The sequence below is a fragment of the Typopeltis vanoorti genome, chromosome 9, assembly GCF_054136105.1.
Source record: "Typopeltis vanoorti isolate ZY-2024b chromosome 9, IOZ_Tvanoo_1.0, whole genome shotgun sequence".
Lineage (NCBI taxonomy): Eukaryota > Metazoa > Arthropoda > Arachnida > Uropygi > Thelyphonidae > Typopeltis > Typopeltis vanoorti.
This window is the reverse complement of record NC_143557.1, coordinates 117,585,750-117,606,469: the sequence shown is the minus strand read 5'-3', so window position 1 is coordinate 117,606,469 and position 20,720 is coordinate 117,585,750. Positions and strand designations below refer to the sequence as shown.

General features: G+C 35.3%; 1 protein-coding gene across 3 annotated transcripts in view; it reads right to left on the bottom strand.

Moving 5' to 3' along the window:
* LOC150103458 (katanin p80 WD40 repeat-containing subunit B1-like) overlaps positions 1-20,720 on the bottom strand; it is a 370,687-nt gene that overhangs the window by 263,014 nt on the left and 86,953 nt on the right. For 2 of the 3 annotated variants that reach the window (XM_090397461.1, XM_090397463.1), the window contains exons 1-2: positions 3,244-3,370; positions 887-1,017 (exon numbers count right to left, since the gene is read on the bottom strand). In XM_090397461.1, coding sequence (XP_090253587.1) covers positions 887-1,017; positions 3,244-3,358 — 246 coding nt within the window. In that variant the 5' untranslated portion in view covers positions 3,359-3,370. Of the gene's footprint in view, positions 1-886; positions 1,018-3,243; positions 3,371-20,720 lie in introns of those variants that run through there. The other variant, XM_090397462.1, reaches the window with a different exon arrangement.

The window sequence follows — 20,720 nt, the reverse complement described above, 5'->3', positions numbered from 1 at the left end:
GAAAGTGACTTTCACCAAATTTCACAAGAAATAGTGAAATTAGCTGTTAAGTAGTGGCTTAACACCACTACTGCTAGCAACACATAACCTAGGCTGATAATAAAAAACAAACATAAACAATGAAAGATTTTAACATACATAAAGTGAAACTTGTCTCAGAACCTATCAACAGATACCTGTCAGAATGGCTAAAAAAGTTCATAACTTTTTATTAAAAAATCATTTTTATTTGCTGATAAGAATAATAATGATTTACTATTAGTGTATTTTGATTTTATAATAAATTACAAGCAACAAAAAATACAACCACATTATATGAAATAATACAGTTTTTATCAACATATTGTAAGGCAAAAGTATTTCCTTTTGTTAATGGCAGTACTGATAATTCTACTCAACAAATTTCACTATGATTCACTCTGATAACACTCTTAAAATGCATATTAAGACCATTTCATTACTTCTAATATACACTATATGTGTATATGTTATTCTAGTTAACTATACTAACTGCTGCACAGTTAGGAAGCACTAAAAAGTACATTTGTCCAAGTTGGAAATATAATCTCAGTAACTAGAATAACATATACACCTAACTTTGCTCTAATTTAGTGTTGGTTATTTTATGCACAGGATTTCTTTCGACAATCATTCTCAGCTTTGTGCTGTTTGCTTTGATGCCAATGTCATGAAACAATATGTAAGTTTTGTTCTTTTTTCTTGACAGACCGTGAAAACTGAGTTCTAGTAACTGCCAAGAGGGCAGCACAGATTCTGATCACAATAAGAGTGAATAATTACTCTTTTTTTTTCACTATTTTTATTTAGTAATAAAATTATTTTATTACAGTTCTTAAATAAACAATTCCTAAATGGTACTACTCACCATTATACAGTTGGGCTTTCCTACAGCCCATAGGTTAACCTTCTTGTCCTCTCCCCCAGTAACTATCACTCTCCCAGACTTTCTCCCTAGGGCCAAACATGTAACACTGGCCCCATGAGCTACAAATTCCTCTGAAAGAATAAATAAAACAATCAATAAAAGGAATTTTTAAAAAAATGATACATGACAATATAAATCTAAGAGAAATCTGTAATACTCAGCTAACCGTGTATTCATTCTGTTTTAAAGTAACTCATAACAAAATCAACAAAGAAGCATATTTAAGTTTGAATATTAAGAAACTTGTATGCAGAACAAAGAGATAATAATAAAAAGGGCAAGATTCGTTGTAAAGTAAAAGAAAAAAAAAAGAAAAACTATATGATAAACATCTCTATACATAAAAAAGTCTCATTTTGTGGCATTTTGGCCTTGAGGTGGCTACTCATGTCCCAGCTCAGTTCTTGGGATAAGTCCCACTTGCATGGATAGTATTAGCAATAAGAATTTAGTTATGAATCAACTGTTGGCCAGTAATAATACCAATATTTGCAACTAAAAATTATTAAACGATCAAGAGTAACAATTCTATTATCATAAAAAGAAAACACTATGCCAATAATATGAGCATACTAATTTAGCAATAATGAATTGCTGCATCAAGAAAATCATTAACAGTGAAATGTTTCCAATAATATTAAATATCAAGGTGCAAAGCAAATTGAACAGGGTGCTCACTAACATTTAACTAATCTGAAAACAGGTCTATATATTAAACTCATATCGGTATATTTAGGAAGAGGTGCAACAAAGATGATATCTAAAATAATTCAAGTACTAGTTCCTGTTTGGCCAAGTCAAACTGACATAATCAGGGAAAGTACACATTTACACACAAACACACACATTTTGTTACTAAAACAGTCCAACTGTAGCCAAAATTGAACTGACTCAACAAATTTTGAGATACTCAATGCCAAATTTCATTATAATCTACCAATTCGGAGCAGAATTATTTCTGTATAATTTTGCAAAATTTGACCCCCCCCCAACACACACACACACAATGGTCCAAACTGAAATGGAAACTGATAGAGCTTGATAAATTTTTGCAAGAATTCTAAAATACCCAATTTCAATAAAAATTAGTACAGCCACAACCGAGAAATAACAGACCAAAGAACAAATCTAATTAGCTCCTTGTTCATTTTGCCAAAATATGTAAACATCTATTAGATTCCAATTAAATTATAATAGACAAGAAATTCTTGTTTACTCAAGCGTAAGCAAACAAAAGTTTCTGCTTAAGTATCATTACGACTAGAATACTTGTATAGATTTATGTACTATGTTTTCTATTCTCTTCCTACATCTATTATATTCATTTTGCAAACCTAAAAACCAATCAATCAGCTCTTAATCGTGTCAACTGTATACTTTTAAGATATTTGTGACCTCCTTGTAATGAACGTAAAACTCGCTACCCACAGCTTAAAAACTCCTTGGATTATACAAAAACTACGCTAATCATATTTTTTTTTTTTAAATAGGTCAGCAGGTTACACATTACCGACTACATTAACCTTCCAAATGTGGATAAAGGTGAAAAAACCGAATTGTACGTTCCAGATAAAATTTTAAGCTGCTATATGCTACTGTCAGAAGTTATTTTCATGTATACAACATTCTCTTAATCATTAGTCTATTCCAGAGGTAATCCTTGTTAGCCAAAAGTACTAGGCTAACCTGCGACTGAACAGAAAATAGAAATATATTACTACCTGGTACTTTGAGCTGACAAGGATCACGCCTTTTCTCCTAAATTAATATCCACTTTTACACTGTGACCACTTTGACACCGTTACATCACATATTCGACACTAAACTACGAATTAGGAACAAGTGTCCCCCACTGCGTTTCTTTTTTTTTTAATTAAATATAATTTGCACAATTACCGAACTCTGCTACGAATATTTAGTAGAATTATTAGTATGTTCTGCTTTTAACCTTAAAATAAACAGCAGATTCCAGTTCTTCTGACTCACAAACAAGCATTACTGAATTTAACTTTTATAGATGCCACAACACGGACATTAAAAAAAAAAGCGAAATAACCACATTGCACTACAGTTTTTTAGTGCTGAGAAAGTAATGCCGCTTAAGGTTAATGATCTGCGACTATTAAGAGCGAATACTTGCAACCACCAACTGCACAGGAAAATTGCAACTCGTTTACACGTCTGTGAAGCGGCAAATAACTTTCTCACGACTAATGATATCGCAGTTCATAATAGATGCCAATTTTATTGCGAGAGAAATGAAGCATTTAAGGTAAAAAGAACAGATGGTACATTACCCCATCGAACCGAGTACGGTGACTCCTTGATATCCAGTTCCACGTTCTGCTGTAGAGAGCGCTGGACACTGAAAAACACAGAGGACGGCGACACATATCTCATCCTTTCCGTCATAAAGAATGCTATTTACAAACTAAACAGATTAACTTTTATCCATATAATATATCACCATTAAAAAAGTCGGCGCCACTTTCACAAGAAGGACAGTCTAACTGCTGTACATGATCACATGTTTCAAGTCTCTCTCCCTCCCCGAGGTGTCAAGGCTAAACTGCTGGAAGGCACAATGCGCTCTGATACCCATGCTTCCTCAGCGACACTAAAACACCCAGAAACCGTTACCAAGGCAACTTAGTATAGCGTGCCCTCTAACGACTACCGAGGAAAGCACGGTGCAGACAAACAGCTATAATACAAAAGCAAATACGGAAGAACATAAGAGGAAAATGTAGTCTTTTCAAGTGATAGCAAGGACGAATCCACTTATCGTTTTACAACGCGGTTTCATTTAGCAAATAAAGAGCATCATTATAGTTAACTTGGAAGCCGGTTACGATAATCTGCGCATGTATAGACTTCCTCAAAAACACACGTATACGAATAATCATGAAAATGCATACCAAATTCACAGAAGTCTCTATTAACACAAAAATTATGAATATTTATAAATTTAGAAGGAATAAATATGAACACTATTATTCAACAGTTGTGATTACACAACTTATGACTGGCCACGGCAACCAAAGAGTTGCTACCTTTATGATATATATATATATATATATATATATATTAAACCTTTTTTGCAAAAAGGACAAAAATCTAAGAAAGCACATTTCACACACTACTTCTTATAAAAACCCAATGGGTTTGTTTTAATCGGAACTATCATGTCTACAAAAACTGTAAACGTTCATAGTGTAAGTAACCATTTCAATTTAGAATAAATCTGATTCGGTGATACACTTTCCCAATTTTCAGATTAATACGTTTCTGTTATCATTCCTTTCCTTTAAATTTCTGATGGATTTTAACGACTGATCAAAAATGTGAGGCAATTAAATGCATTATCAATTCCATGAAAAAAAAAACACCAAAATCCATATCTTCTACTGAAAATGTAATAAAACACACACACACACACACACCAGTGTCGCCACAGGCACGTTGTCAGACAAGTGGCGAGTGAATTTTCAGCCTCATTGTAAATTTATTCAAAATATATTGCCTTATTTTCTCTGCATAATCTACACTTTTTTTTTTCCATTTTAAAACATCATTTCATTCACTATCAAGTTATTCGATCACGGATCCAATGAATGTAATAAGTTAATTCCTTCGTAGGTGTTTTTTTCCTGCCAAAAGTTAGTTGCAAACTAGTCTCCGTTGAAACTAGCTTTTGGCAGGGAAAAATTTCCCGAAATTTTCTAGAAACCAAAAAAATATCAATATTTCGGGAAATATGAAGGAATTCAAGCGGTTGTGCTACAAAGTCAAAGTTGATTTCTGTAATGTCAAAAAAAAAAAAAAAAAAAAATACTGTTTCCGAAATATGGATTTTTCCAAATTTATGACAACAGGTGGTACTATTTATCTCTCACTCTGTTATAAACTTAAATCTATCCCGCATCCGCTGATTAATTTTGAAATAAATAGACAAGCATTTTCAAACATTTCATTTACTGTTTCCGAAATATGGATTTTTCCAAATTTATGACAACAGGTGGTACTATTTATCTCTCACTCTGTTATAAACTTAAATCTATCCCGCATCCGCTGATTAATTTTGAAATAAATAGACAAGCATTTTCAAACATTTCATTTTGCATAACTTGCAAGTCATCATTATTCTTATAAACATCTAAGATACCATTAAACAACAACAAATAAATAAATAAAATAGATATTTTCATTTGTTTCACTGCCAACTGTAATTCTCCCAACACCCACTTTAATCATTAAGTAGATGTAAGCTTATTTTCACCATTCTCAACATGAATTAGCTTAGTACAATCCATTATGGACAATAAATGAAAGGGGGAAAACAAACTACACCTTTTCATTTTGTGAAGTGCTCACGGAATTCAAGCGGATGTGCTACAAAGTCGAAGTTGCATTCAGTAATATAAAAAAATATCTTGGGAATGGTGATAGAGACTCTAGATTACTACAAGGTTTCGAGGCTTTTTTAAAGTGACGACATTTAGGTTTCATGAGACTTCAATTTTTACATTTCCATGACAACTTCTTGTCATGGAAGACTACTAATTAGTGGTTAGAAAGCAGTGGAACTGAAGTAGCATGCTGAAAAAAAAAAAAACGGACTAGTTGAAAAATTAAAAAAAAAAAAAAAATGCAAGATCTTATAAATTACTGCACATAACTTGAATTTGTTTGTTTTATATCCTATAATAATAATAAATTATTAAATATTTTCTCTTTGTTCCTGAAACTGAAAAAGGTAAATATATTTACCACCAGATACAAATGCAACTTTAACTACACTTCATACTATAGGCGAGTTATTATTATTTTATTATTTTGTGACCATTAGATTTAAGTGGTATTTCTGAACCAAACCGTACATTTCGATTTAATCAGACCAGGTATTGTTATATTGCAGACCATGAAATAAAAACATTTCTCCATTATTAGTTGTAGAAAAATGAAGTAATGGGGCTTCCCCTTCCACATTATATACTACAGTTTTCCTTCAATGATTTCTAAGCTCATAGAAGAGAAAACTCCATCCGATTGCATTTTAATAGGCTTTCTACTGAAGAGCGCACATGTTACGTAGTACAGAATGTCTGTATACCTGTGTTTAAAAATATAAACAAAAGATCGATATAATCACCATTATTCTTGACGTAAAAAAAAAGTAACAAAATAATTATGAGAAATTTAGGTACAAACTTACTTCACTTTAGGGATCATATCTCGTGTGATTTTCTCAGAAAGTAAATAACTTCTGTCTACGCATCTTTAAGCAGAAAAGCGAGATAACCGGCGCGGAGAGGAAAACTTACCAGTAATTATTACCCATATCAATAAAACATGAGTTTGAAAGGAAAATTTCAGAATTCGCGGAAGATAAAACAATATGCAATGTAAATAAAATTTATATTTTGTTTTATATTTATCTCGCATTGGGAAAAAAAAAAAAAACTTTGAAAAGCGATCCACTCACGAACGAATTCATATGAGTGTTGTCGGAGAAAGATTACTAAGTAAACCTCAGACATCAAAACCACAACAGATATATCAAGTTTGATATTCCAGCTGTTCATTTCACTTCAAACTTTTCACGAAACTAGTTATTCAGCGGATGTCACATGACCCCCTCCTCGCCGTCGCCTTCACGATAACTTGCACGAAGGGATTAGGCATAGAGAGGAAAAGAGCTTAGGCTTGTTCGGTTCTATTTCCTCCAGTGATAAACGCTTCACTGCCAATATTCCCCTCCGAATCTATAAATATTGGTAGCAAGTCATTTTTAAAGGATTACAATTGTGATTTGTCACCTAAGGATTCTCCAACCCCCCCCCCCCCCCCATTAAGTGTTTCCGATTATTCCCATTTACTATTATGTATAAGAATTCAAAATAGCATCAGTTCACTGCTGAATAAATCATTTGGAAAATGTCCGGCCGAGATGGCAACATAATACAATAGCAAAAAATCAAGCGGATAAAATTTTCGCGGCATAAGCAACATCATTTCAAATGCAAATATATGCGGAACACGTATGCACAGCATGAGAATAGAATATAATGACACATGTACCTTGCAAATATGTAGAGGCAAAAATTCAGACAACTAATAGCAATATGGAGGGAGGGACAGTTGATAAAAAGCATAGCATTAAATAAAGCACAATCAATACTAAGTGCAAGACTTCATTCACAGTTGAGAGGCAAGCGACCTAGACACAGAAGCGAATAAATAGGCAACTAACACCGGAAGTTCTCTAATGGAAGAGCTAATTGTATTTACTTCTAAATGTACACGAATCACTGGTACAAATCTCCAAAGAAAAAATTCACGGAATCTACGAAACATCAAACACACATCTATATATACATATATATCTATATATCTATATATATAAGTTCAATTCCATTTTAAAGACACACACACGAAGTTTAGGTATTGTCTTTTTATAAAGTTTGCGCAAGTTTAAGATTGTTCAGTTACTCTAACTTGGAATGTCCTCCCTCTCCCATTTTGAAGCAAACTAGAAAAATCCAGAACTTATACAATCAAAATCTTCAGGTAATGGGAGTCTTCTCCATTCCCAACAGAAAAGATAAATCTACTCTAAAGATTTACTAGATATAAATGGGCGAAAACTTTTTCTACGGTTCAATCAAACTATTCGAGTGCGTACATTTGTTCTTCAGACAGAATTAAAACTAAACACCTCTAACAAATTTCATACTGATACTAATCAGTTTGCAAATTTCTTTGTCCTTACTGCTGTAAATAAATCAATATTCTCCCAAATATCATATTAGCTATAATAATGAGATTAACATTTGGCCATTGCAATTTGAACCTATGTAGTAGCTGAGCAAGAAAATAAATCATTCCATTTGTTTTGTTATTTTAATGTTCACTGCCTTAGTGTTTACGTTCATTTTTAATTATAAAAATGTTTATATAAAAATTAATATAATAGATTAAAGTATTCACCTCAACAATTCCCATATTGCATTAAAAGTACACAATATGAGAATAGATTTTTAATACTTAATAAAGCATTTACTCGAAAAATACTGGAAACCAAGTGTTACAATGGTACTTATTTTGAAAATCCCTGCTTTACGGAATGTATTAATATATTCCCTCACTCACTAATCAACAAAGTGTGGGAAAGAGATTGCTGAGATAGCTATAGAGATGATACGTTTATGCCAGGATGGACTTGAAGTAACTATTATCAGTTACTTGATAACAGTGACTTCAAATAGCTAATCTCATCTAGATTAAGGACATTTAGCATTAGAAAAAGATATGGAGACCAAATTTATGAAATCTACTATACATATTCTTGAAATATAATGCTTAACAGATACATATGTCATGTGTTAGGCAAGGTCTCTCGAGATCTGACTATTGCAAGTGACCAATCCCATCACTGCTTTAGATTTTTTTTTTTTTCAAACTATACGAGTAAGCGTATTATGTCTATAAAACTACTTGTGTTATCTGATTGTTGTTTTTCTGGGTATGTGTGTGTGGGGGGTGGGATAATTCAGTTTATTGGAGGGGACACCCAACCACTTGCTTATCAGGCTAACTCAACATTCGATCCAAATACCCTGTAAAGATGTTCGGAGATATTTGATCAATTTTACTGTTTGCTTTGCAAGGAAGAATGCATTCGATAAACATTTGCAGCAACTACTGACGGCATTTTAAACAGGTTTCACTATAGATGACACATAACTCCAGCATTATCCACAAAGAGCAAATCTGTTTCCTGATAAAACGGTTTCTTAGAAAAATAGCGCTTGTTTTGATGTGCTTTTTGATTATTTGTATAAGTATTCTCTACCTACTATTCTCTATAAAATCGACATTTGACCAGAAATTCTACTATCCATTCGAAGTCGCCGTACTATTTCTCCTTATCCATCCTTCTACTTCGGTCCTATGACTCCAGAAAAAAACCGCCCTTAGCTAACCCATAACCATGCATTACAAATGTTATTTTTTATCAGAGGACTGTTATATAAAATATATTAAGTTCTACATCATTTAGTACAGTGGCGCAGTTCATAACAGCCAATTTCCACTCTTTACTCCATTTTGATAAGAATTCCTTGCAGGGTATCCTTACAGGGGTTCAAATTATATCTGGAGAATATCCCCAGAAATCTGAGTGAGAAGTACATAGTCTAAAAAAGAGCGTTCGCGGGTGTAAAACGGCAAAATCACCTCAAATCTGGCAACATTATTAAGTCAAATATAATCTGGCATGATACAGTCACCGAAAACTTATCGAAACAATATATTATGGCTATCATTCTTGAAGAAGGTAATTACAACAAATAGCCGTGAAGAGAAGTCCATTTTAGATAATACTAACAATCTTTAACCAATATTATTTGCATGCCTTTATCCATACCAAATACTGCATCCACATCCTTCTTTTAATTCATAACATTACAGTAGTCTTATCATTTTTAGCGTTTCATTATATAAACACTGGATTCGACAACGCTTCTTATGACTGATAGTTAGAAAGTCTGTTATTCTTTCGAATGTCTCTTGAATAGAAATGACGTGTTATTTATTCGTCATGGTCAAAAGAAACATTACATATGTATTCTAACATACTTAGTGATGACCTTGTAGCTACTAAGGTGTCCCAACAAGGTTGTAATATATGTACATGTCTGTACTTGAAAGAGGGGGGAAAAAGCCTTCGTTTGTAAGTGAAGTAATTTTTGATGCTTGAATAATTATTGTAGTTGAAAGAGCAATTATATCTACCTTACTGTTTTAAAGGTGTGCGAAATCTAGCAGGAAATGACAAAGCATTATTCTACTAATTATTAAAACGGGAATTACCAGTAAAGAATGTTTTATAAGATGAAGATATCATCTTATTAAGTTAGCATAGATGCCACAGTGTCTCTATAATATGTGAGTGAGAGAGAGAGTGAGTGAGTGTGGTAGTTTTTAAATAATATCTGAAGAGACTACAAAAACCATTACCTTCTCAGAGTACAAAGATCAAGCGCCAAAGGTTATTTTGCAGGTTGTTGCCAAACTATCCGATTCCTACGCAAAATGTCTTTGGGCCATCCTACGCCACGCCTCTGCACATTCCACAGGAAAACTTGCTTGACAGATTTAAGGCAGATAATACTGCAGGAAAGTTCGTTGTTTGAAAAGTGAAAGTATCTTTTCTAGAGATTTTGCCAACTGTTATGTTCAGGAAAACCAACAGACAAAATATATTTAATGCGTGAGGTAGTATCCGTTGTCAATCTGGGAATACAAGATAGCATGTAATATTAATTGTGAACTATAATCGAATATATATTGTCTGACTGATTTTCTAATTACGAACATTTTCATAATTAGAAAACGTTCGATGAAATGCATCGACAATATCAAAATCAATCCATACTGCTAAAAAAAGAAACTGGTAAATTTAAGAACAATCGAGGAGTGGGGAAAACTCGGCCTTTGATATTCCTGTTTATGGTTTAAGATAGCATCATATGCAGCTCAAGGAATGCTTACGTTAAAACTCAAAATTTCTCAAACACCCACTCCACAGCACCCTCACGTATCTCCCACATTAAATCTTTTAAGAGGTGCGTCACGTTATGAAACCCGAACAGTATTTCCAACAATTTAGCTCAACTATGGCAGCCGAAGTGGGAACATAGTTGTTGCTTTTTATGATATAACATTTTTCATATTTCATGGAAAAGTAAAAGTCAAGGCATATGGTCATAACCGTCGGGATTCCAGACCAACGTAGTATACCAATTTTGAAGCAAGGTGAATCACCCCCCCCCTTTTTTTTAGCTTCATTTGTAAATGCACGTAATGGTTTAATATCGTTTCAAAGCATATATGAGGGTAAATGATAAATAAAGCATTTATTTACGTCAGATACGCAAACGAAAAGGAGTTATTCGAACGGGTTTGATCATCAATCTACACCATGAAAAGTTTTTCCATTTCGGTAATAAGATTGTCACGTTTACGGATAACTGTGCTAGTGTAGCAATCTTTTCACCAAAAACTTTATCTTTGTTTTTAAACAACTAACAGCAGCGCGAGGCAAGTTTAGCCTGCGACTATCTCAGTGTTTAATACACCATCGTTACTAAATTTCATAATTTTAATCTCGGTATGTAATTTAGCAGGTTTAGGTGTAGTCTTTTCACTGAAAGCAATAGCAACCTTTGTTTAAATTTTATTTGCCGTTATTAACGATAATAAAATAAAATAAAAAATAGTTTATGATTCACAGCGAAACACCAAAACACTAAGAGATGTAGCGAGCAACGATGCTGTAAACAAACAAATCACGAAAACTACACATCGATTGATTCACGGAAATCCTTATGTCGCTAAAACCGTTATATCAGAGAATCGTCGTAATGCGGGATATTACTATATTTTGAAAACCTAAGAGAAATATGGAGGTCAGAAGGAATTATTAGTGTTAAGAAACTTTAATAGTCGAGTTGGGAGAAGACATGATCATCGCGAGAAAGGACCCTGTGAGAAAGATTGTTAACATCACACAACTCCTTATACACTACTTTGAAAAAAATCAACGGGCACCATAGTTGTGAGGAACAAACAGCCATGGCGCCCACCTTAATAACACGTAGGACCTCCTTTCGCTACGATGACTGCAGTAATCCTACGCAGAATTACAGGGGCATACTTTCCACAAGCGAACAATAGCGGTCAATGGGAAGTTTGGACCATTCTTCCTGTAGGTATGTGATGAGATCCTGGATTGTTGTGTGGCGGATATCCCTTGACCTCAGGATTCAGTACAATTGAGATCAGGACTATTTGGAGGCCAGTCAAATGTAGTAACATTGATGTCCATAAACCACGCGGTTACAGTAGCAGCCTTATGACGGTGCATTGTTTTGCTGAAAGAGACAATGGTGAATTCCGTAAAAACGCCATAAAATAGGAAGCATTGCACAGATACTTCTCGGAGCTCAATGTTCGTGGCACTACAAACAAAACGCCTCCAAGGCAAAATCTGGACCATACCATCACACAGTCACATCCAAATTCCATAGCTTGGGTTATGCACTCTATAAGAGATGTTCACCAGGCATCCACCACACCCATTCATCTGACCAGTAGAGGATGTAGCTTGATTCGTCGCTCCATAACACAGCTTTCCAAGCTTCCACGTCCCACTGAAGACGACACGTGTTGGTTCGGGTAATGTGGGGCTCGCATATTGAGTCCTACCATGGAAACCCATGGTAGGACTCAATTGTGAGCCTGCGTTCTGAATGCCCTGGTGCAGATTCGTGTTCTAGTCGATGGCCGGAAATCCTCATTCAACGTGTCGGCCAACAAATGGCGTTTTTACATATTATCCTTTGTAGTACTCTATAGTCACATTCGGTAAGTGCGCCAGTGCCCCACAATGGGTCGTCCATTGTGGGGCACTTGCGGTTGACTTCCTGCACTTCCATCTCAGTATGGTATCACTTGATTGTTGACCTGGGATGGCCCAATTTGTCAACAATTTATCAAACAGAATAGGCAGAATAGGCCTACAACGTGACATCCTATCACAACGTCTCTTTGAAACGCTCAGTTCCCGTCTCGCAGCAATTTCAGCAGGACACAATTGCACTGACTTGGGAGCATGATATTCCTCCAATTTATACCACTACAAATACGTGACTTATTACATGGCACGATGTACCTTGCCCACTGGGGTGTCCACTGACTTATTTCCAAAGGTGTATATCTCGATTAAGATCCGGTTTCATTTCTTGTCAAGATTTTCATTATGAAGATTTATTATATGAGAAGAGAGTGAAATATCAAGGAGATGACAGGTTAGTGTCAGGGGGAAAGGGTTTTTGAAGCGACAGCAAATGTGATGTTGGTCTTTATGAAATGGTGGTAAAGGTGTTGAAATGTGTAAATATGATAGTAAAGTAGCAGTCCAGTACGTTCTTATTCACTTTGTCATGTTGAATGACAAAGTGAATAAGATAAATTCCACCCACTTATCAACTAGGATGTCCAGAAAAATAAATATCCTTTCTGACTTAAAATATTAATTATTCTGTTCTCCGATTGAAAGAACAGGAGAATGATTACTCTTTGAAAAGAAAGATCTAAAACTATAAAAAAATAAGATAAAATATTAACTTGACTGTTCAGGCCGGGCGAAGGATGCTCAAGTCGTGCTGCTTCAAAAACTGTATGCCATTCTATCTCTGGATTTTTTTTAAACTTTAGTTGTAATCATATCGCATTCTGATTACAATTAACATTGGGGGGGGGGAGTTAAGTATTACTATTTCCGAAAGTAGTGTCGGAGAAAGCATCGTACACTACTATCACGTCTCCTTGTAAGTAGGTCATAACACTAGCCCCAAGGACTTGCATAATCAATAACGACTAGTGTTTCTGTTACACAATGGTACCGGAAATGACCACACAGTTTCCAATAGCGTAACGACAGGAGTACTTTGAGTATTCCCCCCCCCCCCGAAGGCTGTCACGCCTGGATGACATTTCCAGTTGATACTGCATGACGGTAGCAATTGTACGTTTGCATACCGATCAGCTGTTTACTTGAATTGCTCCAGAAAATTTCCGAGAAAGGTTAAAAACAAAAATTAGGGAATGTCACTTAAAAAAAAAAAAACACTAAAATGGACACAGAATAGATATGGGATGAGAAAGTAACTGGTTTTTCACTCATTGTAGATAAAATAAGTTGTATTCCTTACTAGACGATCGAAATATTCAATAATTATCTTTCGAAAGGAGAGTTTGGATTTCCTAACTGAATGGAACGGTTGCCGTATTACAGTATTTTGACATTCGTAGAAGAGCGGGTACGCTTACCATTCGACCTGATTGACCCAGGTCGAGTGGTGAAGCTTGCTCTACGACCAACACGCTGTTCGAACCCCACTGTGGGGTTCGAACAGCGTGTTTCCTAAATGCCTTCAAGATGGTAGATGAATTTCATCACCTTGGCAAGAGACCACTAACCTGCCTATTAAAGGCCTGTTGTGGTTTGAGGAAAGAAACGTTCCAGTGTTTCTATATAATCTTTTGCCCTTATGGTACGGTACTAATACTTTTATTTATTCGTATGGAGTTTCCTCCCTTTTTCTCCCCCGTCCCTATTGGGGCGAGTTGAGCACTCTCGTGGGAGGTTAGGTATTTATGACTGTAGATCCGTGTGTGTTCACGGGGGGTGGTTTGCCTGCATGCGGGCTGAAAAACGCCAGATAAACTGGCGGAAAAAACCCTACTGCCCGCGCCCAAGACCGGCTAACTTGGCTATAGAGCTGAGGAATATCCTCAAATTCGTTACGTCTTCGACGGGAATCGAACCTGGGACACTCCTTCCCCAGTCATATGGTTGCGAAGCGCACAGCCACTAGGCTAACCGCGCGGACACTACACTATATATAAGCTTAGTGCCTTTCGTGAATGGAATTCACATTTAAAAAAAAAAAAAAAAGTGCCGATATCATTTCATTTCCGATATGAGAACAGCGAAGAAAATCGACTGGGTTAATCCGTGTAATGCAAGAGAAATTAACGAAACAACGAACGGCTTTTCCTAATTTCCCATCTTTTCTGACTTGCATAATTATAAGTCAGTTAAGATGGGAAATCAGAAAACTCCATATTCATGAATGAATACACGAACAGAAATAGTGAGTGACATGGAGAAGAATTAAGAAACGGACATGTTTATTCGTCGACTGCATGGAGCTCTCCAACTAACAGGCAGTGGATTCGAATCCCACTGTGACAGGGATGTTTTTTTAGGTGGTAGATGATTTAATCGCCTAGTGTGAGAAACCACTACCTCTACTTACGGAGCAGGAGTGGTGGCTAAAAAAAATTCCATGTTTGATTCTCTCCAAGATTCTCAAATTTTAACTCATAGATTACTTGCATCATTTCGTTAACAACAACAAAAAAAAAAAAAAAGACAGAAAACCAAAAAATATCCTTCGAGTGAAATAATGAATCTATGATATGATAATGAAAAGAAATTAATGCCTACCAAGTTTTAAGAGATAAAGATTGCCTGATAAGCCTTACTAATTTTCAAACACTTTTATTTAAGCGAGAGTAGTATTCTCAAAAAATTCTTGCATATCTTGTCATGAAGCACACAGGATACACCTGTTTCTGCACTGCTAAAACTGAAAGAAAAAAAAATATGTTACTGTTTACAGCAATCCTTCGGAATCATTTCTCTCAGATTAAAAAGGCTCCGCTGTCGCTTGCATGAGAACATCGTGACATTTGTCACTTCAACTGGAAAATTCCTGGACTCGAAGTTGGTATGTCGAGCAAGTTTATATAGGTCTTTCAAATACAACTGAAATATAGCTAGCCGACAAAGAGGCTGCGCGTTCAAATCCTGAAGAAGACATGAATATTTGTGATTGTCAATAGGTAGATGAATTTCATCGGCCGGTGTGAGAACACCGCTCAGCTTACTGGAATCTAAAGCGGCTTGATAAAGTTCCATGTTTTGTCTCTGGAGCATAATTTCCGGACTCTGTAAAATAGAAAAAAAAATCCATAGCCCACTCAAGGTACTAATGTCCTACAGGGTTACAATTTTTCGTAAATAGGAATCATTAAAAAAAAAAAAATTAACGTGAGTCTCCCTGAAAGGCGGCAGGGTGTTTTCCTCAGACAAGTAAACTGACCTCCCCATGAACACATAGCAGCAAAGCAATGGCAAGCTAGGTTTCATTAAATGTCTAGGGGAGGAGGAATTCAACCCATCTTAGGATGGAAAAGATACAGTTGAGAGAGAGAGAGAGAGAGAGAGAGGAATGGAGAATTAACAGAACAAAAAGCCCGCCTCTTAATTATACATTACGCAGCGTTCATAAATAAAAGGAAAATAAATAAATAAAAACGATACATATGGTTTGTTAATATTTCGTTTGGATGGATTCTGAAACAGTACTCATAACTGGTTGTTATCTCATGCCGAATGAGCCTCCTACTCAGTATCGATGACACTAGCTGTAAAGTTGGGATTCGAATCCCACCAGCTCTTCAGCCGTAATTCCAAATCAACCAACCAACATCAATGCTAAATATATATTAATTAATGGCAAACAAGTCCAATCCCCAAATCACAGCATGCTGCCATAAAAACTATTTTCTATACTTCATATTAAAAATTTCACAGCGATTGTCTGCTGTTATTCTCTTTCCTTGACCAACCAATAGTGAAGGTGTACAACATATCGTACAATTAGTGGCATACTGTTTTCCCTTAATTAAATTCAATTAATTTGCAATAACTATGATTTAGATAACAAAAAAGAGCATTTAGATAGGTCAGATGTAATACATTCTGCTCGGATTTCGGAGAGATGTGTACGACACTATCCGAATGAACACAAGGCATCTGCGGATTAGTTTATGATTAGGCTAAATTACCTAGGCTAAGAGATCTGTTAAATGCGAGTGTTTTCGAATAGGTTTGTTTTAAAGGAGTAAAAACCTTAACAGGCGAATAGTTGGTACACAATTTCTATTATTCATGTCGAGCAACAAGTTGTTGTGTAACTTTTTTCAGAGCGAGAGAAGAGAGGAATACAGGACAAATAATTTGATCTTCACAACTTGTTCTGTACGCTGATATTCACAGCAAACGAAAAACAAATTTGTAACGCACAGTGCCTTTAAGTATACTTAACCCTTTCACTTCCAAAAATTGCATGTACTCACGCCAAGCAAATAATCAACAATGATTAAAAACAGTTGCAAATATCCCTTCTCTAATAACAATAAGACTTGAAATTAAGACCTGGAAGAATATAAGGTGATTCCAATTAAGTATGTAGGAAAGTGATGGCTAAATATATGCGAATTGTTTTAACAAAATAAAGGTTTATTTCGATAGCGTAGTCAAGTCATACATCGTGGAAAGAGGCTAATATTACATTAGGATTCTCAATATCTCGTGATCACAGCTCGTTCTGAAAACCCTGGTTTATGCTCCCTTTAAGTGGCGTCAGCAGCGGATTAAACGTGCAAGGTCCCAAAGACTTCGCAAACTCATATACAGCATGTAATTTAGGATTTCAGTGGTGCGTCATGAAACTCTTGCGCTACATATGATTCGGACAACCGTAATGCAATCAGCTACTATTTCGATGTAGTTTCGTGATGTTTTCAGAGTTATTCAAAATTAAAGTAAGATACGCACAAAAGAACTGATTCTTTCTTGTTCCAGAAAAAAGTCACGGATTCTACAAGTGGCTGTCAAAGTTTAATAGAGGTCGTGCAGTACTGCATTTTTTTTTTTTCATACCTTATAGCCAGTTGTTTAACTGTATTTATTCCTTATCTTGAAGTATTTATAAAACATCAACGATAACATTAAAAAGAAACAATATCTAAGCATTTTCTAAAGTCAAATAGCTATTTTTAGACGAAGGTAGGATTTTTTTTCCAACCTTCCTACAAATTCGAGTGTTCCTCTCAATAATACTCAACCCCCCCCACACACACACAAAAAAACATGCTTTATATATCAATGGAAAATCTACAGAACACTAGTATATGCGAGCATGATAAATTTATACAATTCAACTCACAACGATGCATTTGATTTCTCATTTGTTCAGATATTTATACTTTTCATCGCTGCGATCCTCTAAACCTGGCATTTTTGGTGCCTTTGGAATTAGGTTCCAAAGGTACCAAAGTAATGCCAGGTTTGGAGGATCGCAATCTGAAGTTTTAGAGAATTTTATGCAACAACCAAAAACATTCTGGTATCCCTACAAATATCAACATCTCGCAGAGGGTATTTTGAAATGTTCGGTGTCATAGTATCGCAAGTAATTATTCGCAGACGCCACTCAATCTATCTACCTTCATTTGATACGCAAGATATGAAATCACTGCTTCGTGTGCAAAACAGCACTGACTATTTCAATAAAAACTATAGAAAAACACATATGCGATCCTCCTTTGCAGTAGAATTAATTGCGTACATATATCTATATGCTTCTCGTGAGAGTGCTGTTTGTTTTTAAATACATGAAAGAAAATTAAAAAAACATATGTTTCAAATATTTCTGCGCTTAATTTCATATCCAAAACGACACTTCGTTTGATAAGCAGGAAAGTAGGGGGGGGGGGAAGATCTCTGATGACAAAAAGGTTGGAATTGAAAGAGATGTCAAGCGTTCTCAGTTTACAGCACGTCTAGGTTCGCGTCGTTTTTTTTTTTTTTTTTAGAATTGTGATCCCATACGAAAAACTGTACATTCAGTACCATGTAGAAAGCTCATAGTGGAAGAAGAAATTTGTTCATGGGATCAGAAGACAGGTAGTACTGTATTTCTAAATGTGACTTAGCGCATTTAGATAAACTGCTAAACAGTCACCATGAAAATTCTACAAAACATGCACACAGCGAAAACTGAACGCATGAGTGAAAAAAGAAATCAATAAGAGGCGAATCATTTGGCAGGCGTCTGCTACAACAAGAATTTTTACGTTCTTTAGGAACATTTCTAGCATAAAAACAATACTCAATGGGGGATAAATTTCGCTATTTCGATGTAGTTTCGTGATGTTTTCAGAGTTATTCAAAACTAAAGTAACGCTTGGAGAAAATGAAAAAAAAAATCTCATTTCTTAGATGGTAAAAGATTAGATGTGTGTTATGGTTGTTCTAAGAGAGAGCTAGCCAACTAGGTAATCTTCACATCGTTAACATTAAATTCAGGGTCCAGAAATATACTATACGTCTGAGTAATGTTTCAAAACTGTACCCTCAAAGAATAACAGCTACGAAAACATTTTATTGATAATAAAAGTTCGAAGAAATGTGGAAAAAGTAAATCGAAAGTTGTTCTGGAACTCAAGTATTATTTAGAGGAGGCGGCTTGAAGTTACCAAAAACTAAGCGATGGTATTACACCAATCAAAAAGTTCACTTAGTGCAACAACAGACTAACCACTCAAGAGATGTGGACCTACATGATCCCTGCTTACGTTGGTTCATTTGTAGATAGAGATTCTTCCAACCTGAGGTGACTACCTGTTATCTGGTAGAGGAGGATATATCCAGGACTACTAACAGGTGCACAAACGGAAGGCTTAAGCAGATCTGATAATGGCGGAGCGATCGAAATTCAGCATGCAATCAGACTACTGTGGTGGTGGTGTAAGCATCATTTCCATCGGATTTCTAGACTTCAAGTTTTGGCCTGATCCGCATTCTATCTTAAATCAAGAAGAATAATGCATTATCGATAGCACTGAAACTGATATAAAGGTAAGTAGCTTGGTGGCAATACGCCAAATAAAAATTCTTTATTTCTATGCTAAAGGCAAATTGCATTTTGCGCTGCGTAAAACTCTTTAAGGCTACTTCCAATCGTATTTGCACAATCCTTAAAAGAGCTAGTCTGATATCCATAAGAAAGTTTCATTTCATTTATAACTCTTTATCCCCCCCCCTCCCTACCTTCAGTCAGTCGAAACGTGTTTCTCATAACTTAAGTGAAAGAGGAACAAGGTGGGAAGTCGGTATGTTTCAACATGATACAACCTCATTCACAATATTCGGGATTAATAAAGCTGCCACAATAATAATATTAATAAAACCTACACAACAGTCAGTAATTATAAATAAAAAAAAACGTTTCTTAAAATTGTTTCGACTCTTTTATTTTTCTGTTTTTAAGAAATAATACTTTGATCAATGTTATCTATGCTACATAAACGAAAGTATGTATCATGTTACATCACACCAGGCGATGATTGTGAGGGAACGCATACTGGAAACTGATTCTTATTACAGATGTAATGTCAAGAAGGATTAATCCATAATGCATTTTCTAAGTCCACTATAAAATTTCTCTGTAAACAACTGAATAAATCAGTTGTTTACAGAGAAACTGGTGTAATCGGATTGATTTCAATGATTGGAAGGCAAACAGTTTAAAGGAGCACCGAGTCTTTAACTAAAATTATTACATTTGCTTTACTAAATGCGATTTTACTCGGAATATTAAAAGATATTCCAAGTAAAATCGTATTAAGATTTCAATCGACCCGATGGGTAGCTTACAATGATCACGTCAATGGGCTACTGAATGACGCCATCTAGTATAAATTAGCGGTCTCATACAGAAGCGGAAAAGTTCCCCTCCCAGAAATATTGATCATCCCGCAAAATAGACAAAACCGGCCGAAGAAACATGTAATTAACCAAAGTCAAGTTCTTGACTGTGTGTGTATAAAGAAATCTTAAAATTAAGTTTTATGAATTTGCAAGGCTGCTGATAACATGGGTCTAGTGTCCAGTAAGAGCAAAGGCTCGAAATGCTGTAAATATTAATACTGGTTTTAATTTCAGAAAATAAATGAGTAGCTTTCCTGTGCAGCATCGCGGAATAAAGTTGAATTCCGTTATTAAATCAACTAGCACTTGCCCCCCACCCCCCACTAATTTTAACGTTAAGAGGAAATTAAAGAAATAGCAATCAAAAATATAAATCCTCCATTCACTTGGAAAATGGATTTTTTAATGAATAATTTGGGATAACTAAGAAAAAACAAAGGAAATGTGCCTATATAACTTAAATGATATGCGACATCGCTCGATTTTAATGCACATAAAATTTGATGAGTGCGAAGTATACATTAACCTTGAATTTCCTATAAATATCTTTCTTCCAGATATAGAAAGAAAGGGGGGGAA